This window comes from Muntiacus reevesi, chromosome 6, assembly GCF_963930625.1.
Source record: "Muntiacus reevesi chromosome 6, mMunRee1.1, whole genome shotgun sequence".
Classification (NCBI taxonomy): Eukaryota; Metazoa; Chordata; class Mammalia; order Artiodactyla; family Cervidae; genus Muntiacus; species Muntiacus reevesi.
This window is the reverse complement of record NC_089254.1, coordinates 23,452,108-23,474,857: the sequence shown is the minus strand read 5'-3', so window position 1 is coordinate 23,474,857 and position 22,750 is coordinate 23,452,108. Positions and strand designations below refer to the sequence as shown.

The following is a 22,750-nucleotide window of genomic DNA, read 5'->3' as shown; positions in this document are numbered from 1 at the left end:
GAATCCTTACATGGATGAGACAGGAAAATCTGGTGTCTTTTTCTCTTTTTATGAGGGCACTAATCTCACCATGGGGACTTTACTCTCATGATTTTATCTAAACCTATTTACCTCCCACAGACCCTGCCTCCTAATACAATCACATTGGGGGTTAAAGCTTCAATATGAGTTTTGGAGGGAACACAAACTTTCAGTCTACAGCTTTATGCTAAATGACTTAAATTTAGATCAAATGAACACATTCATAAGCAAATACAACTAGGAAGAGTAGTCTATCCATTTAAGATATGAATCTAACTGAAAATACTACTACAAAAGCAGTTGGCTTTTACCAGTGAATTTTACAAAACCATTAAAAAGAAGAAATAACGTCAATTTACATCAAATAACATCAATTTCATGGTGACTGTAGCCATGAAATTAAAAGACACGCCTTGGAAGAAAGTTATGACCAACCTAGACAGCATGTTAAAAAGCAGACATTACTTTGCCAATAAAGTTCCATCTAGTCAAGGCTATGGTTTTTCTAGTAGTCATGTATGGATGTGAGAGTTGGATTATAAAGAAAGCTGAGGGCCAAAGAATTGATGCTTTTGAACTGTGGTGTTGGAGAAGACTCTTGAGAGTCCCTTGGACTGCAAGGAGATCCGACCAGTCCATCCTAAATGAAATCAGTCCTGAATATTCATCTGAAGGATTGATGCTGAAGCTGAGACTCCAATACTTTGGCCACCTGATGTGAAGAACTGACTCATTTGAAAAGACCTGTTGCTGGGAAAAATTGAAGGCAGGAGGAGAAGGGGACGACAGAGGATGAGATGGTTGGATGGCATCACCGACTCAATGAACATGAGTTTGGGTGGACTCCGGGAGTCAGTGATGAACAGGGAAGCCTGGCGTGCTGCAGTCTATGAGGTTGCAAAGAGTTGGACATGCCTAAGCAACTGAACTGAACACATTTTTCCAGAAAATAGAAAAAGAGAGAACAATTTTCCAATTCAGCCTATGAAGGCAGTGTAAATGTTGAGTAAAAATCTGACAAGGACCTTAGAAGAAAATAATTACAGGCTAATTTTTATCATAAACATAGGAGCAATATTCCCAAGATTTCATTATCAGATTAAAACATTATGAGTTAGAAAAAAGGAGATAAAATTTTGTTCACAATTGACATGTTTTTATATATAAAAAACTGGAAGTAAGTTGTAAACTCCTAGAATTTATAAGTGAATTTAGCACAGTTACTGAATGAAAAAACTATAAAAATCTTAATATATTTTTGTGTATCAACAAAGAGAAAATATAGTAAAAGATTATTTGCAATAGCATCAACAAAGTTGCTTAGATATTTAGCAAAAATTACTAAAGGAGATTATACTGGAGATTATAAAGCTTTGAGAAAAATTTAGGAAGGTATTAATAAAGAAAGAAATATATCATTAATAATTGAAAACCTTGATATTTTAAAGGTGTCATTTTTGTCTAAAAAGCAGGTGATTTTGAGCAAATTTATTGTAAAATTTATTGCAAAGATTCCCTCCCCCAACCAAAAAGCTTTCTTTTTAGAACAGCTGACACATGGCATAAAATTAATATCATAGATTTTGAATTACTCCATTTTATTTATACAGTTGATCTTTGGACAACATGGGTATTAGAGGCACTGACCCTCCACAAAACTGAAAATCCACATGTAGTTTACAGTTGGTCCTCCTTGTCTGTGGGTTCAACCAACTGTGGACTATATAGCACTGTACTAAGAATGTACTATTTTCTATTGAAAAACTGTGTATAAGTGGATCCTTTGCAGATAAAATCCATGTTCAAGGGCTAACTGTACTTCATTTTTGAAGGGAGATAATGTCAATTTTAATTTATTGTTGATTTACTCTTGATAGAGCTTGGAATTTGGTAAAGGATATATGATGCAACAAAGAAGGGATATCTGCATATGTTGTGTTTTGTTTTAAAAAGTATTGTTTATGCATTATTTTATAAATTAGTAAGAATTATTGTGGTGCCACTACATATTCATTGTATATGTAGTGAATTACTTGATGCTTACACATTACATTTTTTTATTATAATTTTTTGATATGTGAGAGAAACATTTGAAAGTGTAATCAAACATTTACTAGGATGTTATAAAGTCCAAATATGTCTCCAAATACTTGAGAGAACATAACACATATTTGAATTAACTTGGTTTTCAAAAGCTATTGCTTGTATTATAGTTACCAGCAATAACTATAACCTTCTGATTGGAAGTTTTCAGGACACTCAAGTGTTCAGGACAGCATGCAACCATTCCATTCTGGCTTCATAGCTTTCATTGCTGAATCATTCCATGTTTTTTTGAGTGCTTGTTGTATCTTATCAAAATCTTGTATCTTATCACAGTAACTTCATGCTTATACTTTTTCTACCATCCAAAACATTAAGTTTTTAAAAAAAATCTTGTTTCCCTTCATAGCTTTCAAAGCCCCTTGCTTCCACTAAGCAAAGCTTACTCACCTTTCAAGAGTGAACTCCTAGCTCATGTTAGTGTAAAGAATTATCTAATGTCAAGCAGTATATCTTTCTAATCACAGTGATGTTCCGTAGTACTTACTATCTGGACCATTCATCTGTGTTATTAATTGTATTTAATTAGGCTCCTGTATTTAAAATTTTTCATTTTGCGTTGGGATACGACTGACTAACAATGTTGTGATTCAAGTGAACAGTAACGGAACTCAGCCACACACACACAGGCATCCAGTTCCCCCCAAACGCTGCTCTCTCCCAGGCTGCCACATTACACTGAACACAGCTCCACGTGCCACACAGTAAGTCCTTGTTGGCCATCCATTTTAAATACAGCGGTGTATATGTGTCCATCCCTAACTACCCCTCCCTCCATCCCCCCAGCAATTGTAAATTTGTTCTGTAAGTCTGTGAGTCTGTTTCTGTTTTGTGGATAAGTTCATTTGTGTCTTTTTTTTTTAGATACCATATATAAGGGATGTCAAACAATATTTCTCCTTTTCTGTCTGACTTCCTTAGCTCATTATGGCAATCCATAGGTCTATTCACCATTGCTGCAAATGACTTTATTTCATTCTTTTTAATGGTTGAGTAATATTCCATTGTATATATGTACCACATCTTCTTTATCCATTCCTCTGTTGATGGATGTTTAGGTTGCTTCCATGTCTTAGCTCATGTAACTTAAAAGTATAGACATTTTCAACTTGGTAGGAGCCTTACTGATGGTTGAACACAGTCCTAAAAGGATGAAATGATTTTAAGATAATTATAGCAGGTCCATTTTCAGTATAGAAGTATCCTCACAATCTATTTAAATTACTGTGCCTGTATGAGTTTTGTTGAATTTGTAGGATGTAAAAGAGTGAATGTAAAAGAATGTTTCACATTATTTTACAGTAATTATTATAAGGTAGACAGCATGATAGAAAAAGCACAAGCTTTGGAAAGACCTGGGTTTAAGTACCTTGTGATGAGTAAAAACATGAATTATAATACTTAGCTAATAATGCATATTTATTTTGAGCCATTAAATGGGATAATGACTGTGAAACATTAGGAACTTTCATAGGAAAATCCTTGATGTTCAGTTAATGTCAGATAACTCTTTCTTTTCATTTTAGTGCTGTAGAATAGCTGTGTATTTGTGTGCTTAATTTCTTTGGATTTGGATTCTTTTTCTTCTAATCATAACCCTGTGATTTTGGGCAAGTTACTTTGTTTCTCTGAAGTAAAGTTTCCTTAATCTGTTGCATAGATTCACAATAATACTGTTTGCATGATCATCATGAGAATTGATGTGAATATTGGGTATGACTGTTGGAACATATAATACTCTTGATAAGTGGAAAGTGGATAGTTATAGGAATACCATCAACTGGTGACATTATTTTAAATGGTTTGTCATTCTCAGCTTTGTTTGGATGAATCATTAACTATTGCTAGAACAGTCTTTATAGAAAGCTTGTTATATGAGGTTACCAGTGTAAGAAGCAGCTAGGTTAAGTGTTAAACCTACTTTGATTTGGGACTCCTGTTTAAAATTAGGCTTTTTAAAAAAATCCTTGACATACTACCATGAAATATTTTCTCAAATTGGTAGTAAGATAGCCTTTTCTTGTATTTTATATCTGCTATAAGGAGGACTGTGCATATTTTGTGAGAGTGTATCCAGGGTTTACCAAGGTGACTGTCTCTATGTCATACAGCTTATGATTTTAAATTATATCATTTCAAGCCTTCTAAATTTGGAGAATAACTATTTTTGGCTATTTTAACTTGTGGTAATAGTTAAACAGGCAGGACTTTAATTGAATTGACTGAACCTAAAGGAATGGCAAGGAAAATGCTGTGTGTCATCAAGGTACCAGATGGCACAGTGAACTGTATACAGGAGATATCTGATGGCCTAAAGAAAGGATCTTTAGGAAGCATCTCTACAAACAAAGCTAGTAGAGGTGATGGGATTCCAGTTGAGCTCTTTCAAATCCTAGAAGATGATGCCGTGAAAGTGCTGCACTCAATATGTCAGCAGATTTGGAAAACTCAGCAGTGGGTACAGGACTGGAAAAGGTCAGTTTTCATTCCAATCCTAAGAAAGGCAATGCCAAAGAATGCTCAAACTACCGCACAATTGCACTCATCTCACATGCTAGTAAAGTAATGCTCAAAATTCTCTAAGCCAGGCTTCAGCAATACGTGAACCGTGAACTTCCAGATGTTCAAGCTGGTGTTAGAAAAGGCAGAGGAACCAGAGATCAAATTGTCAACATCTCTCGGATCACTGAAAAAGCAAGAGAGTTCCAGAAAAACATCTACTTCTGCTTCATTGACTATGCCAAAGACTTTGACTGTGTGGATCACAATAAACTGTGGAAAGTTCTTAAAGAGATGGGAATACCAGACCACCTGACCTACCTCTTGAGAAACCTGTATGCAGGTCAGGAAGCAACAGTTAGAACTGGACATGGAACAACAGACTGGTTCCAAATAGGAAAAGGAGTACGTCAAGGCTGTATATTGTCACCCTGCTTATTTAATTATATGCAGAGTACATCATGAGAAACTCTGGGCTGGAAGATGCACAAGGTGGAATCAAGATTGCCAGGAGAAATATCAATAACCTCAGATATGCAGATGACACCACCCTTATGGCAGAAAGCAAAGAGGAACTAAAAGCCTGTTGATGAAGGTGAAAGAGGAGAGTGAAAAAGTTGGCTTAAAGCTCAACATTCAGGAAACTAAGATGCTGGCATCCTGTCCTATCACTTCATGGCAAATAGATGGGGAGACAGTGGAAACAGTGTCAGACTTTATTTTTGGGGGCTCCAAAATCACTGCAGATGGTGACTGCAGCCATGAAATTAAAAGACGCTTACTCCTTAGAAGGAAAGTTATGATCAACTTAGCATGTTAAAAAGCAGAGACATTACTTTGCCACAAAGGTACATCTCGTCAAGGCGAGATTTCTAGTATTTATGTACAGATGTGAGAATTGGACTATAAAGAAAGCTGAGCGCTGAAGAATTGATGCATTTGATCTGTGGTGTTGGAGGAGACTCTTGAGAGTCCCTTGGACTGCAAGGAGATCCAACCAGTTCATCCTAAAGGAGATCAGTCCTGGTTGTTCATTGGAAGGACTGATGTTGAAGCTGAAACTCCAATACTTTGGCTACCTCATGCGAAGAGCTGACTCATTCGAAAAGACCCTGATGCTGGGAAAGATTGAAGGCAGGAAGAGAAGCAGTGGACAGAGGATGAGATGGTTGATGGTATCACTGAACTGAAAGAGAGGATCTGCTTGAGAGAAGGGGTTCTATCAGATCCTGGGGGATTCCTTGTAAATGCAGAAGGATTGAAGTCTTGAGCAAAATAACTGTCACTTCCAGTTACTCTCTTCAGATGTTTCTGAAGATCTCCTATTTCTGTTGCTTACATGATGTCCCATTTATCCACCCACAAAATGTTAAATGCATAGATTTACTGGCTTAGTTGGTCAGTGAGTCAAGAATGTCTCTCTGTAGTTCAGGTCACTGCACTTGGCCCAGAGCCTGCAGCTCCCTATTAGTTGTTAGGAATAGCCGGTATAGGCTTCACTGTACTAGGGCTTTGTTTCCTGATCTGTTTGAAGCCTAAAATTTCATCTCTTTTGTATTTCAGAAAGAATTTCACAACAAGTTTGTATAGTTATGGACACAAAAGAAGATGAAAAACATGTAGGTCGTTGTCTTGAAGAAATGCTAAAAACTGAATTAAATGTAAGTATTCAAAGATCTAGTTTGATAAATGATATTAGATTGCCACATACTTTAATTGTACAAAGGTGGCTTCTTTTAGAAGGCATGAAAATGCTTTCAAGCTGATTTTTCTTATTTCACTTTAACAAAATTATTTGTTTTTCCTACACTTTTGACTTGACATACAGTCCATTCCTTTCATCTGCTCTCTTCTGGTCTTCCTCCCTAACTTCATCCTCTCAGTTCTATTTCTCCTTTAAAATTTAGAGTCAGTGTGACTTATTTAGAAAACCCCCCAGCCCTGGTACACTCGGGCCCCTGTGAGCCTGACACTTGTCCTGAGAGCCACAGTGTCTAGTGTATTCCACATACTTAACTAAAATTCACTGAAAACATGAATTTTTTCTTTTTCTCTAAAAAAAAAGAGATTTGCAAAAGACAGGGTAATTATGGTACTGGAGAGGTGAATGTTTATTTCTTGCTGCCACCTTTTTCTGAACTGGTCAATGTCCAAGATAACCTCATATTTAATATTAGAGTTAAGGAAATGCAGAAGTAGTAGTGGGTGTGAGGAGGTGTATAGGAATTATGTACTACTTTTACCCCTAAGGACATCCATTATTATTTTTTTTTTTAATTTTTTTTTTATTAGTGGAGGCTAATTATTTCACAACATTTCAGTGGGTTTTGTCATACATTGACATGAATCAGCCATAGAGTTACACGTATTCCCCATCCCGATCCCCTCTCCCACCTCCCTCTCCACCTGATTCCTCTGGGTCTTCCCAGTGCACCAGGCCCGAGCACTTGTCTCATGCATCCCACCTGGGCTGGTGATCTGTTTCACTATAGATAATATACATGCTGTTCTTTCAAAACATCCCACCCTCACCTTCTCCCACAGAGTTCAAAAGTCTGTTCTGTATTTCTGTGTCTCTTTTTCTTTTTTGCATATAGGGTTATCATTACCATCTTTCTAAATTCCATATATATGTGTTAGTATACTGTAATGTTCTTTATCTTTCTGGCTTACTTCACTCTGTATAATGGGCTCCAGTTTCATCCATCTCATTAGAACTGATTCAAATGAATTCTTTTTAACGGCTGAGTAATATTCCATGGTGTATATGTACCACAGCTTCCTTATCCATTCATCTGCTGATGGGCATCTAGGTTGCTTCCAAGGACATCCATTATTTTTATGATCTTGCATTTTGATATGTTTTGCTTGCCAAACTGATTGTATTGAGTTTTCAACAATTTTCTTGTTTTTGTTAAATTGTGTAACTGCCCAGGTTTATGGTCAATATATGATGACTTTTTAACAACATACATAATTCTAGTTGAAAGTAAAAGGAACACGTTTATTTTATTAGGATAGTTTTATCATGATAACTGTAAAGAGAACAGACTCTGATATCAGGCTGCTGGTGCTCAGATGTCTGTTGTATTGCCTAATTTTCTTACCTTGAATTGAAAATGTTAATGATATCTTCATTGTAAAATTGTTAGGGCAGTTGAACTTTAAAATTGTATTTTAATGCACTTAGAAAAGCATCTGCCATATCATAAGTTTTCAATGAATAGGGACTAAAATAGACTTAACAATGATGAGTTGAGATGAAGGTGTGACAGTATTAAGTAGTAAATCCTTGTTTTTGTTGAGTCATTAAGTCCTGTCCGACTCTTTGAGGCCTCATGGACTACAGCATGCCAGGGCTCCCTGTCTCTCACTATATCCCAGAGTTTGCCCAATTTCATGTTCATTGACTATGTGTCCAAGTAGTAAATACTAGTAGTTTCCAAATTTCAATCCTGTATTAAATCCATGAACTGCTAACTACATAGATTCCTGAAATGTGTAAACATTTAGTGAATCATCCGGGATAAGTTCTAGAATGTCAGTTTTTAACAAGCTCCCCTCGGTGGTTTTGGTGGCAATCAGTGCTAAATTCTACCGGTGGCATTTGGAGCAACAATCTAAAGCTGAAAAGAAATGGCAGCTATCTCAGCTTTCTCTTGAGTTTGAAGGTTATATACTACATTCTTCTTTTCCATGTTGCTTCTATCTGTAGACTCTAGGTATTCTACTTCTGTTGCTAGAAATTTTAGCACCTTGTTCTTTGTTTTGTGTCTTGAATTCACTGCTAAGAATCTTCTAGTTTCTGTGCCCTAATTTCATTGCTGTGTCCTGGGGGATATTTAAGTGTAGATAACTTCCCATTGTCAGACCTTCTGAGGCAAGAGTTTGGACACTGGCAACATGTTGCCTGAAAAATAGTCTTCTACTCTTAGATAATTTTATTCATACTTTACCCATTCAGTGCAAAAACCAGTAGGATGGGCCCCTGAAAGACTGTGACTGGAACTTTGGCTATCAATCCTTGGTTTAGAAAGGTGGGTTCTAAAAATGGGTTCAACACTCTTGTTGAGCACCCAACTGTTGGATCCTATGTGACTTATCCCTTGATCTTCTCAGTGTTAGATACTACAAAGAGTCCTCTTTGTTAAAAATTGTTGTGGTAGTCTCTTTTTGTTCCTGCTTTTCCTGTATATGTTTGGTAATCATTGACCTAAAACAGACTGCCATATCTTTCTTCAGCAAAGATAGGTTTCTTTGGGGTAAACACAGAAGTGAAATTTGTGGTCTGTAGCCATGACAAGCCACATGCAAGTACCCCCATAGCAAGGGAAGAACAGTTTTATAGAAGGGAAAAGGAAGTTGGGAGGGCTCGAGTGAACAGACAGCCCATGGTTTTCCGTTTTCTGGATGCATGAGTCTTCTCCAGCAAAGATGAGTGTGTGTGCTTGTAGAACAAACTGTAGTAGCAGGTTGTGAGAGCTCCCCCTTCTTGTCTCCCAGCTCTGTTCTAACAGAAATTTCTGTTTATTCATTGCTTGTCGTTTCCTTGCTTTAATTTTTATTGGTGTATGGTTGATTTGCAATGTTGTGTTTCTGCTGGACAGCAAAGTGGATCAGTTATACATATATGTATGTCCATTCTTTTTAAGATTCTTTTCTCATGTAAGTCATTACAGATTATTGAGTAGAGTTCCCTATGCTACACAGTAGGTCCTTATTAGTTATCTGTTTTATTTATGGTGGGGCTTCCTGTGTAGCTCAGTCAGTAAAGCATCTCCCTGCAATGCAGGAGAGACTTGGACTCAATTCCTGGGTCAGGAAGTTCCCCTGGAGAAGGAAATAGCAACCGACTCCAGGATTCTTGCCTGGAGAATCCCATGGACAGAGGAGCCTGGCAGGCTACAGTTCATGGGATCTCAAGAGTCGGACACGACTTAGTGCTTTTTTTTTTTTTAATAGTAGTATGTATAGTCAATTCCAGTCTCCCAACTTATCTGTACCCCACTTTCCCCACTGGTAACCTTGTGTTCATTTTCTACATCTGTAACTCATTTCTGTTTTGTTAAGATCATCTGTAGCACTTTTTCTTTTAGATTCCACATATGAGTGGTGTCATATGATGCTTGTCTTTATGTATCTGACTGACTTCACTCAGTAACACTGAGTGTTACTCAGTAACACAGATTGTTACTCAGTAACAATCTCTAAGCCCATCCATATCGTTGCAAATGGTATTATTTTATTATTTATGGCTGAGTAATACTCTGTTTTCTGTATGTACCACATCTTTTTTATCCATTCTTCCTTCGGTGGACATTTAGGTTTCTCTCCTGTCCTGGTTATTCTGTATAGTGCTGCAGTGAACATTGGGGTCCATGTATCTTTTTGAATCATTGTTTAAATAAAGATAGGATGTGAAATTTAGGTATACACACAATAGTGTATAACTGGTGCCGTGTGATTTTTTTTTTCCCCCCATCACTCTAGCTTCTCAGGTCCTATCATCCTCATTTCCAGTGTCTGTTATTTTCAGTGCTCTTCATCTGTCTACCTGTTGGGTCTCATGTGGATATGAGTTGCCATCATACTAGCTGTGCTGAAAAGCAAATACTAAGGCTGTTTCTTAACTTCTGGCTGCAGTGTTTTATCTCTCTTTACTTTTGCTCAATTACTCTCAATGTACATATTAAACTTTCATAGGAAACTCAAAGCTGCTGTCTGCTGTCTGCTCTCCTTCGGCTACCTTTTGTTTCATCGTTTCTTTACCTGGATACCATGATCCTTCGCTTTAGTGGATCATGGCTCTTTTATCAGTATCTCTGATTCTCTTGTCCTTCTAGTAAGACCTGTTTTGTAAAACCTTGTTCATGTTGTCAATTTAACTTTTCACTTCTCTGAGCATATATTTCATCTTAATATTGCTGGAGAAAATTACGCAGCAGTGCAGATTATTGTCATTTAAAAATAATGGTTTTCATTCTGCAGTGAGCACTGAATATTGTAAAGTAAGTGTACCATGGTTCCGTCATCAGCTCCCTGTTCTCCTCAGTGGATATTTTAAACTTCTTCCTCTCTCCTTAAGTGTCTAACCCAGGTTTCTTAATGTCAGCACTATCGGCATTTTGGACTATATATTGTGAGGAACTTTCCTATACCTTGTACAGTTTAGCAGCATACCTGTCTTCTACCCACGAGATGACAGCATTACACCCCCTGATTGTAGCAAACAAAATGTTCCCAGACATGACTAAAGGTTGCCTGGAGAGGGGCAAAGTCACCCTCCAGTTGAAAATCACTGGTCTAACCCAACCATTAATACCTCCGCTCTTGGATATGATCTTGCCTCTAGCTTCAGAATGTAATTGCATACTCAAATATGAGAACATTCTTACCTTCTAAGCACAAGATCTTTCAAGAACCTTGCTTCTGTAGCCATCTTCTCATTAAAACCATTTCCTATCTTGAACTTTGATTGATTTTGCTCTTCTCTTTTCCCTTCCCCATTGATACATGTTTCTTCCGTTAAAACAAAAACAAAGAAATAGTTATAAATGCAAGATTACCCTGTAGTAATCTTGCATGATTTTAGGATCATTATCTTCTTGTTCCTCAATCATCACATCCTGGCTTCTACGCCAGCCTTCCATGGGTACTGCTCTCAGTGAGGTCCTCAGTGATGGTTCTATGGGAAATCCATAAGACCTTTATTGACTCTTACCTTATCTATTGTACACCTTGAGTTCCTTGTATGATACTCTTCTTCGTCCTAGAAGGAATCTTTATCCAGTGGATTCTGTAACATCTTGTCTTTCTTATTAACCTTTTTCATTTTTGGTTTCTTCTTCCAAGTTTCTTTTGCAGGATTCGAGATTCTGTTGATGATTTTTAGATTTTTGTACATAGATAAGTGTATTTCTTTAGGAAAAAAGTTGATGGCTTCATGTATCTTTTATTTGCTAGGGATACAAAATATTCTCTAGCTCTGAGTTTAATCACTTTCCTGAATGTCAGATCTGTATATTCAGTCAGAAGTCCTTTAAATATCGATGATATTTCACACTCATAGATTCTTTTTCCATCCAGTCCTTCTCCATCTGCTGAGGGTATCAGTTTCTGAAACTGTGTATCATTTACTTAGTTACCTAAACCTTGTGTAAGTATGACTCATTCTCTATCTCACTTGGGAAGCAAATCAAGTTCCAAAGCATTTGAATTCTACCTCTCATTATCCTCCTATGTCCCTTTGCTCTTGATTACCACTGCTACTGTTGTATGCACCTTGACTCTTGTTCAGATTATTGTTAACAATCTGTTATCTCCCCACCAGCCTTCAGTGTTATTCTTCTCAGATTTATTCTTTATGGGGCTGTTTGAATGATGATTGTAAACTGTTTATCTTATGATATCATCCCCCAGTCAAATCTGTTTCTTGGTTTTCCATTGCTTCTAAAGTAGCATGAAAACTCCTTGGTAAGTCTCATAAGATCTCTCACATCTTACTAGTGCTACCAATAAAAATAACAAAAACAGCAATAATAACAGCCAGCAATTTTCAGCACTTATTTTGTGTTAGGTGCCATAGCAAATGCCCTTAACAACCTTTTGAAATGTGTACTGTTGTCCTTATTTTCCAGAAGAAAGAACTGGGACATAGAGGGGATGTTTAAATGGTCTCGTTAACATTGCTATGAAGGGGCAGCACAGGTACACAGAGGTGAGCTTGGACTCAAGTAACACCAAGGCTAGCTTAACTGGTACCCTGGCCGAAGAGTCCTGCATTCTATAACCATGCCCTCTTCAGGTCAGCTTTCCTTTCTGTAGCTTCTCAAATGCGATATAGTACTTTCTGCCTCCTGGCCTTCACCCATGATGTCATTTTCCCCAGGAAGCTTTTCCTGCTCGTTTTTCTCTGAATTCTGGTTTATGGATCCTTCTATTGTATTCTTTGGAGGCTCTACAGCCCCACGTGAGGTCTTCCCAAATCATGATGCAGTCTTGATAAAAGGTGGACATCTATAGAATGTTGAATAGATCAATAAATGAATAGATAAAAACGATCCTGACTTCTTATTACTAAACTGAACATTGTCTTACATATTGTATCATGTTTGCTGCATAACAAGTTACCCCAAAGTGTAGTGACCTTAATTAATAAACATCTACTCTCTCATAGTTTCTCTGGGTCAGAAATCTAGGCACAGTTTAGCCAGGTTCCTTTGACTCAAGTTCTTTCATCTGATTTCAGTCAAGCTGTCTGACCTCTGTAGACTGTCCTCTGCAGTTGAATCTGAAGACTTGATGTGGAAGCGGATCCTGCCCTCACACCTACCTGGTTATTAGTGGGTCTCAGTCACTTGCATTTAGGCTTCTCCACAGGGCTGCCTCACCACATGGCACTCAGGATTGAAGTCACAGTGCTTTTGTAATCTAGTCTTAGAAGTGACACTCCATTGCGTCTTTCGTATTCTGTTTGTTTGAAGCAAGTCCGTATGTCCAGCCCACACTCGAGTGGAGGGAATCATACAAGACTGTGCATATTGGGAAGTGTGGATATCATTGTGGGTTGTGTATTAGAGACTGATTATCACAAACTTATTATCTCAAAATAAATCTCTTACTAAGTTGCAAAAAAGAAAATGCCCACTAGTATTGCCATCCTCCTTATCTGTGGTCTGAGAGGCAGACTATATATAGACCTGTGTTTCCTCTGAACATTGGAAATTTGCTTTATTGTATCCAAAATTTCCTCATTGAGACCATTAGCCATCTCAACTATAATTCCTTAGTCAAATAAGTGTAGGTACAATCAATTTATATATGGAATCTAGTCCTTAGTACTTAAGTCTACCAGAAATTCTGTATAAAAATTGCAGAGTTGATCAGGAAATGCTGAATAGTTTAGGAATCAATGCCAGACAAGGAGCACCAACTAGCCCAAACTGACAGCCTGAGGACATCTTCTCACCAAGGAATGAATATAATCTCCTGAACTAAATGTCTGTCTAGTGTTAGCCAGCCTAACAAATTTTCAGATTCCAACCAAAAAAAAAAAAATTAAAGATTAATTTGTTCATGTTTTTATGATGATCAGTCCATAGTATAGCCCTATAACCTGTTGTATAATCTGATGAAACATACTGAGTATAGACTGAATTTTAGAAGAACTGAGCCTAATGAAGGTATAGCTTGTAAAGTGGAAGTTCACGTGTCCTGTTACCTGACTCAGGCAATCTTGGTTGAGATTGAGAGGAGATGTCATTCCTTTCTGCTCAATCTGCCCTGGCTCCTAAATTTGCCTAAAAACTATTAAACCACACAAGGACTGTATCAGAATGTTTTCTGTTATAAACAGTCACACCAGTAACAATTATTGAGTGCCCTCCATGTTCCAGAGAGAATAATATGTACCTTAATCCTTTAAAATAAACCTATGACATTCCTTCTCATTTTACAAATAAAAATAGGGAGATCTATGGCTTAATACTTTGTCCTAAGATTATGCAACTCATTGACTGTAGGTGCTGCTTGATTCATTGTGATTTCTACTACTGAATATTTTTCTAGGAAAAGATGAAAGAAAAGAATTTTAAAGAATTTTAAAGTTTGACCTAAGGTCAGAAAGAAGTCTCCTTGGGAAAGTAATTAGCATTTTTCTCTCCCTTTATAAGGGCACATTTACCTTATAGCATTTTCAGCCCATAACTTACAGATAAAAAATGCCACATATGCTAATATTTTTACCTCCAGAGCTTTTGTCTGATTTTGAAAAGACCATATAAAAAGGGTGAAGTCACACTACTGAAACCCAGGCATCTGTGGGGCAGATCCGTGTAGGTGTGGAGCTGCTCAGTACACAATGGGGAGGTTGTTTATTGGCATGAAAAGAAAGAAAATTTCCTCATGAAACTAAAGGAAGAGATTGAGTATGCTTATTATAATTATCCATGCTAGACTGTGAGACATTCTTCAGTGTATTGAATATCTCAACTCAAATGTAATGATACATGCCAAACACGTGGGAGAGGTAGCTAAAAGGTGAAAGAGAATTAGCTGAACAGAGAACCCTTCTTCCGCCCTCCATTCATGTGCACATTTCACTCTAAGCTAAATTTCAAGTCTTCATTATCAGGCATGATTTCTTTAAGGAGACTGAAGTATTCCACAGAACCAGGCTGCTTCGCAGACAGAGATCTCCAGAAGCTACATCAGGGCAGTAGACAGTAATGGAAGAGACTTTTCTTCCCAACTCTTGTTGAAAAATAATTCATGCTATATACCGTGCTGAGAATAGTAAGGAATTTATAAGTAGGAAAGTTAGTCTTTCATTAGTTCCTTAGTTGATGAATGTCTTTACCAAATATTAAATACCTATCAAGATTTAATCACTGGGGTCGGGGCTGGGGTAAGAAGGAGGCTGAAGAAAGTGGGGATATTTGTGTACTCACAGCTGACTGATGCTGTTGTGCACCAGAAACTAACACAGCCTTGTAAAGCAATTATCCTCCAATTAAAAATTAGAAAATGAAAAAAAAAAGATTAAGCACTGGATTTAGGCAGTTGTACTAATAAGCAAGTATAGTTCTCTGTTCTCAGGGGGCATACTGTACAGTTGGGGATAAAACAGTGAACAAATACACAAACAATGTTTAGTTACAAATTGTGATAACTGTGCTAAGGAAAAACAAAACGCTCCTTATGTAAAGGAGCCCTGGACAGTGATTTAAATTGCGAGTAGGGAGCAGTAAGTGAGAATCTCTTGGCAGATGTGGCATTCATTTAAGGCTAGACTGGTAATGGGGCTTCCCTGGTGGCTCAGATGATAATTTAGAATCTGCCTTTAAGAGAGACCTGGGAGACCTGGGTTGGGACGATCCCCTGGAGACGGGCACGGCAGCCCACTCCAGTACTCTTGCCTGGAGAATCCCGTGGACAGAGTAGCCTGGCGGGCTACAGTCCATGGAGTCACAAAGAGTCAGACATGACCGAGCGACTAACACACAGACTGTGAAAAGCAGGAGTTAGCTATTTAAAGAGAAATACAGAAGGGACAATGTGTGAAAACCCTCAAAGAGTTCCGTTCAGGGGCGCTGAAATAAGACTTGGATGACTGCAGTGGAGGTGGGCTGGTGGGCGGTGAGGGCAGGAGACTAGGATGGGTCTCAATGCGGTCTTGTAGGTTTTGTTAGATTACTGTGACTGCTACCAACTCCACTGCTGCTGTGACCACTACCATTGCTTATGTTCTGTGCTAAAAGCGAAATGAAGTGGTGGAAGACTTCAGCTGAAAATGCCATGATCCAGCTTAACTAGATTGTTGGCTGTTGCTCCTTTAAAGTAAAATTCTATAGAAAAAGGAAGCATTTAATGTTTTTATGCATCACAGTACCCCTAAAATCACAAGTGTCTTCAACTCAATTTTTGTTGCTATAATGAAAAGCAACTCCCGAAGAATGCTGATCTATAATCTGAACAAACAAGGATCATAAGGGCTTTTTGTGTTTTGCTTATCCACCCCTACCTGTTTCCTGGAGCATATAATTTAATTATTGTTTAATGTAACCACAAATGACAAACAGGATATAACTGAAAATCATTTGTTTTCCTGGGTGAAAGGCATGCTTTGGTTTTATTGAGGCTGGGGTACTTAGTTTATTTTTCCTAATGCCTTCAAGATTTTGTCCAGTGTATGGATCTATGCCTTTTTTTATAGATCCAACTGAATTCATGTATTACATAGTAGCCAAACAAATATCCAAAATAGCAAATGAAGTAAGAAGAAAAGCAGAAATTAAAGAAATAGAACAAACTCAGTTATCTGAGCATTTTAAGACCTGTTCAAAACTAGGGCTGAAAGTGAAAAGTGTTGTCACTCAGTCATGCTCAAGTCTGCAACCCTGTGGATTGTAGCCCGCCAGGCTCCCCCGTCCATGGGATTCTCCAGGCAAGAATACTGGAGTGGTCGTCATGCACATCTCCAGGGGATCTTCCCAACCCAGGGATCAAATTCAGGTCTCCCAGGTCTCTCTTGAAGGCAGATCCTTTACCGTCTGAGCCATCAGGGAAGCCTCACAGGTTATTTCTTGCTTATTTTAACACATAACATAGTTTTAAATAATGTTTAAAATAACGATTTTTTGTTTTGTTGAAGTCGAACGCTGTACAGTGTAATAGTGGAATAACATTGTGAACACCATTTCTTGGACCTCTGACTCTGAACAATGCCAACACCATTAATTCAGTTAGAGTATGTGGTTTTGGTGTATGTTCAAGACTATAGAAATTAGCTGAAGGCCATCCAACAAAATCCATTTAGTTTGTTTGGGACGTTAGCCAGGTTTTCTGATCAGTTTTTCAGAGGTAGAAAGGTCCAAAGTCACAGGACCACCTAGTTGCTTGGGATGGTATTAATTATATTCATGCTCTATTTAATAAAATTAGCAGTTTATAATTATATGGATTGTCAAAGTTTTAGAATATGGTTATTAATGAGAGAGTTAGGATAATCATCCCTAAATGCCACTTTCTCTACTTTTTCTTTGTGTACTTAACATGTCTTCACCTTTTGTCTCTGTGTATATTTTTGAAACATAGGGACATATTGAAACATTACTTTTCCTAAAGAAACCAGATGGTTAATTTGTAAAAATGATAATCCTTGTCTGCTTAGTAATGAAGTCATTGCACACAAGTTCTAGTTATGTTATGCTAAGTTGAAAACAAACAAGTTGAGAGAATAGCCATTAGTCTAACTTTGGGCATATATTTGTAAAAATCAAGTCTCCTCTTATAATTCAGGAAATTGATTTTACACACATAGTAAATATGTTTGGAGAGAAAATTTTTATAAAAAGCTGAAGAAAATTGCTCTTTGGCATGTAGATTATAGTTTCCAACCCTCAACTGTTGATTTTCATGAATATGTATACACTAATTTTGACTCAGATGGGAAAGCATCTGCCTACAATGTGGGAGACCCAGGTTCGATTCCTGGGTTGGGAAGATCCTCTGGGGAAGGAAATGGCACCCCACTCCAGTACTCTTGCCTGGAAAATCCCATGGATGGAGGAGTGTTGTAGGCTACAGTCCATGGGGTCACAAGAGTCAGACACGACTGAGCGACTTCACTCACTTCACTAGTGATTTTTTTATGCTATTTAAACTGAGATAGAATTTTAAAGCTTAGTCACTGATTTTATTTCATTTTATTGATTTCTTTTTGGTTCCGAATAGAGGATAAGTAATATTTTTAATTAATTATTTTATACTTATTAATGTTTCCCAGAATAATTGAGTTTGGCGAAGTGTTTCAACTATCTGCATGAAGCATGACTATACTTAGTAACACCATAAAGTAGGTTATTCTGTTGTGCTGGTGGCTTTAAGTATATAGCAGCTCTGAGGTTTTTGTTGTGTTAGGGAAACTGAACCAAGTATACTCCTTTGAACTTGTGGTCAGAATAAATTATCTGTGGTATTTTGGTACCTGAGAACTTGTTTTCAAAGCCTTATACATAGTTGTCTGCTTAGGTTAACAATCTCTCTCTCTTCTTCGCTCAGTGCCTGTTCACTGCAAGTGAGTCAAAGTCTATACATTTTAACCTGTTAATTCAGACTTTTCACAGTTGGTGCTGAATCTTTCAGGCTTCGCTGGTGACTCACTGGTAGAGAATACACCTCCCAATGCAGGAGACATGGGTTCAATCCCTGGGTCAGGAATATCCGCTGGGGGAAGAAATGGCAACCCATTCCAGTATCCTTGCCTGGAAAATCCCATGGACAGAGGAGCCTTTGAACCATGGGGTTGCAGAGTTGGACATGACTGAACATGCATACATGTGTATAAGTCAGTCCCAAACTCCTCCCCCTCTTCCTCTTGGTAGCCATAAGACTGTGTTCTGCATCTGTGACTCTACTTCCATTTTGTAGATGAGTTTATTTGTATACTTTTTTTTTTCAGATTCCACATATAAGTGGTATCACATAGATCTTATCTAATCGTTTTGAACACACTTGTTATATTTGTGGTGTATTATTTTAAACATTTGTCTGATGAAATGCATTTTTTAAAGCACAATTTTAATATTCTCTTGTTTCCAAGTAACTCTACTTAAGTCTTCAAGTTGTTAGAATATTATTTCTTTTAATGTCAGCTACTGATTGAAGATCAAAAGCCAGAACTCTCCATCTAACCCAGGATGTTGCAGTTGCTGTGTTATTAAAATTTTGGTGCAGATAAGTCTTTGTTCTGGGGGCTGGCCTCTGTGTGCATTGTAGAATATGTAATAGCATCCCTGGCTTAGGCTTCCCTGGTGGCTCAGTGATTAAAAGAAAAAAACCTACCTGCCAATGCAGGATATGCAGGTTCGAGCCCTGGGTCAGGAAGATCCCCTGGAGAAGGGGATGGCTACCCACTCCAGTATTCTTGCCTGGGAAATCCCCCGGGCAGAGGAGACTGGTGGACTAGAGTCCACAGGGTCTCAGAGAGTCGGACACGACTGAGCACAAGTGTCCTCTGCTAACTGGCACAGGTATTGCTTTCCCATTCCAGTTCTGACAGCTGACAGTGTCTCCTGATACTGCTGGGCTGCCTCTGAGGACAGTTCCCCACATTTAAGCGCTGCTAATGTAAACTGTTTTGTTTCATGCACATTCAGATTTTATAATTACTTGGGGATAAAGCCATATATGTGGTGGCTCCGATGGTAAAGCATCTTGCTTACAATGCAGGAGACCTGGGTTCAATCCCTGGGTTGAGAAGAAACTCTGGAGAAGGAAATGGCAACCCACTCCAGTGCTCTTGCCTGGAAAATCAATGGATGGGGAAGCCTAGTAGGGTAGAGTCCATGTGGTCGCAAAGAGTCGGACACAACTGAGCGACTAACTTCACTTTCACTTTTTATATATAATTTCTAATGAATGCATAGCTAATATAATAAATTGTAACCTTTAGACTACTTAAATCATTGACAAAACTGGAAACAGTGTTTTGCGTGGATTCTAGTAATTTCAAATTAATGACAGTTCGACTAGAACATAATTGTACATACTTAATTAGTGGATGGTTATATGGAAACTAGGTTCTAATGTTACTCCGTACATATCTGAGCAGTGTCTATGTTGCTTAGAGCCAAAATTTTATAAGTACAATTTTGATTATGCTGTAAATTTGGTACAAATTTGAGGGAAAATACAGTTGAAATAATGAATTCTTTCATTTTTGTCACTTAGTTTGCCATACTGATAGATTTAATAAAAGACATAGATAACTTATTTTATGATGCTTAAGAAAGGCAATACTTCAGTAGAGTCAAGGTTGGTTAGATGAAGGCACATTCCTCGGTGAGTTTATCTACTGAGAATGAGACAGGACTTTCAGATTGTATAACGGCTCGTTTTTTCAGTGTGATCCATGAAACAGTTTTAGCAACATTGCCTGATAGCTTGTTAGGAATGCAGATTCTTAGCTCCATTTCACATCTGCTGCTGCTGCTGCTAAGTCGCGACAGTTGTGTTCAACTCTGTGCGACCCCATAGACGGCAGCCCACCAGGCTCCCTGTCCCTGGGATTCTCCAGGCAAGAACACTGAAGTGGGTTGCCATTTCCTTCTCCAATGCATGAAAGGAATCAAAATCTGTATTTTTAATGAGATTCCCAGGGTTTCTTATGTAGATCAAACTTGGAGAAGCACAGGTCTTTACTTTATTTCGGTTAATTTTATTTTCCCAGCATGATCTTGAGGATAGAAACTGTCTGGCCTGTTGCCATGGTTTCAACGTGCAGTCTAGCATCTGGCTCAGAGTCCTTAATAAATACTTATTGGTTGAATGAATGAAACTCTAACCTATGCTAATCCAATAGATAGGAAGGTACCCTACTTTTTTGTGACTTGAACAAAATTTTAAATTAGGACAGATTAGAGTTGTTATGTCAGCTTGCCAATTCTCAGCTTGCAAATGTTTCATACATTACTAAGAAACATTAAGTGAAGTGAAAGTCTGTCGGTCATGTCAGACTCTTTGCGACCCCATGGGCTATGGAACCCATGCGACCTCATGGAATTCTCCAGGCCAGAATACTGAAGTGGGTAGATTTTCCCTTCTCTAGGGGATCTTCCCAACCCAGGGATCAAACCCAGGTCTCCCATGTTGCAGGCAGACTCTTTACCAGCTGAGCCACAAGGGAAGCCTAAGAAATGTAGGGTGGTCATATTATCGTGCATACTTTTTTAAACATATCATCCTTTATCATATACAAAATGGATAATATTTATAAAATATGCCTGCCAAATATGATTTATGTGAACTAGTGCCTACATACAATAAATTTTCCTATTAGTTATATATAGTGTAACATTCTGTACTAAAACTCAGTGGAAAGATAAGCTTGAGCAGATTTGATAGCTTTGCCATTTGTCTGGATCCTTTCTAACTTTGGATGTATAATCTGAATGATGAAATGGGAGTCTTGAATTCTTTGTGATAGTCCTCAGGTTTGTTAGGATCAGGACCTGTATCTTCAATTCCACAGTTCTTGTGGTTTTGCATCAGAAAATAACTGACCTCCCAGGGAAGTTTTGGCAGTGAGACAGGGACATGTAAAGGAGCACGTTCATTAAGGTGGTGCTGTGACCTAAATCACATCCCTTATGACTATACAGTGGAAGTGGGAAATAGAGTCACGGAATTGAATCTGATAGAGAGCCTGAAGAACTTTGGACGGAGGTTCGTGACACTGTACAGGAGGCAAGGATCAAGACCATCACCAAGAAAAAGAAATGTAAAAAGGCAAAATGGTTGTCTGAGGAGGCCTTACAAATAGCTGTGAAAAGAGGAGAAGCTAAAGACAAAGGAGAAAAGGAAATATATACCCATTTGAATGCAAAGTCCCAAAGAATAGCAAAGGAGAGATAAGAAACCCTTCCTCAGGGATCAGTGCAAACAAATAGAGGAAAACAATAGAATGAGAAAGACTAGAGACCTCTTCAAGAAAATTAGAGATACCAAGGGAACATTCCATGCAAAGATGGGCACAATAAAGGACAGAAATGGTAGGGACCTAACAGAAGCAGAAGGTATTAAAGAAGAGGTGGCAAGAATACACAGAAGAACTATAGAAAAAAGATCTTCACGACCCAGACAATCACAATGGTGTGATCAGTCACCTAGAGCCAGACATCCTAGAATGTGAAGTCAAGTGGGCCTTAGGAAGCATCACTGTGAAGAAAGATAGTAGAGGTGATGGGATTCCAGTTGAGCTATTTAAAATCCTAAAAGATGATGCTGTGAAAGTGCTGCACTCAATATGCCAGCAAATATGGAAAACTCAGCAGTGGCCACAGGACTGGAAAATGTGAGTTTTCATTCCAATCGCAAAGAAAGACAATGCCAAAGAATGTTCAAACTACCACACAACTGCACTCATCTCACATGCTAGCAAAGTAATTCTCAAAATTCTCCAAGCCAGGCGTCAATGGTACATGAACCATGAACTTCCAGATGTTCAAGCTGGATTTAGAAAAGGCAGAGGAACCAAAGATCAAATTGCCAACATCTGCTGGATCACTGAAAAAGCAAGAGAGTTCCAGAAAAACATCTACTTCTTTTTTATTGACTATGCCAAAGCCTTTGTGTGGATCACAACAAACTAGAAAATTCTTAAAGAGATGGGAATACCAGACCACCTTACCTGCCTCCTGAGAAATCTGTTTGCAGGTCAGGAAGCAACAGTTAGAACTGGACATGGAACAACAGACTGGTTCCAAATAGGGAAAGGAGTTTGTCAAGGCTGTATATTGTCACCCTGCTTATTTAACTCATATGCAGAGTACATCATGAGAAACGCTGGGCTGAATAAAGCACAAGTTGGAATCAAGATTGCCGGGAGAAATCAATAACCTCAACATGCAGATGACACCACCTGTGTGGCAGAAAGTGAAGAGGAACTAAAGAGCCTCTTGATGAAAGTGAAAGAGGAGAGTGAAAAAGACAGCTTAAAGCTCAACATTCAGAAAACTAAGATAATAGCATCTGGTCCCATCACCTCATGGCAAATAGATGGGGAGACAGTGAAAACAGTGGCAGACTTAATTTTTTTTGGGTTCCAAAATCACTGCAGATGGTGACT

The 22,750-nt window shown here is 38.2% G+C and overlaps 1 protein-coding gene across 4 annotated transcripts in view; it reads left to right on the top strand.

The window, feature by feature from the left end:
• Positions 1-22,750, top strand: part of CRPPA (CDP-L-ribitol pyrophosphorylase A) — a 380,133-nt gene that overhangs the window by 145,599 nt on the left and 211,784 nt on the right. For all 4 annotated transcript variants that reach the window (XR_010663637.1, XM_065938670.1, XM_065938671.1 and 1 more), the window contains exon 6: positions 6,187-6,284. Coding sequence is in view for 3 of the 4 variants with exons in the window: in XM_065938670.1 (XP_065794742.1) it covers positions 6,187-6,284 (98 nt within the window). In the remaining variant the exon portion in view is untranslated. The remainder of the gene's footprint in view (positions 1-6,186; positions 6,285-22,750) is intronic.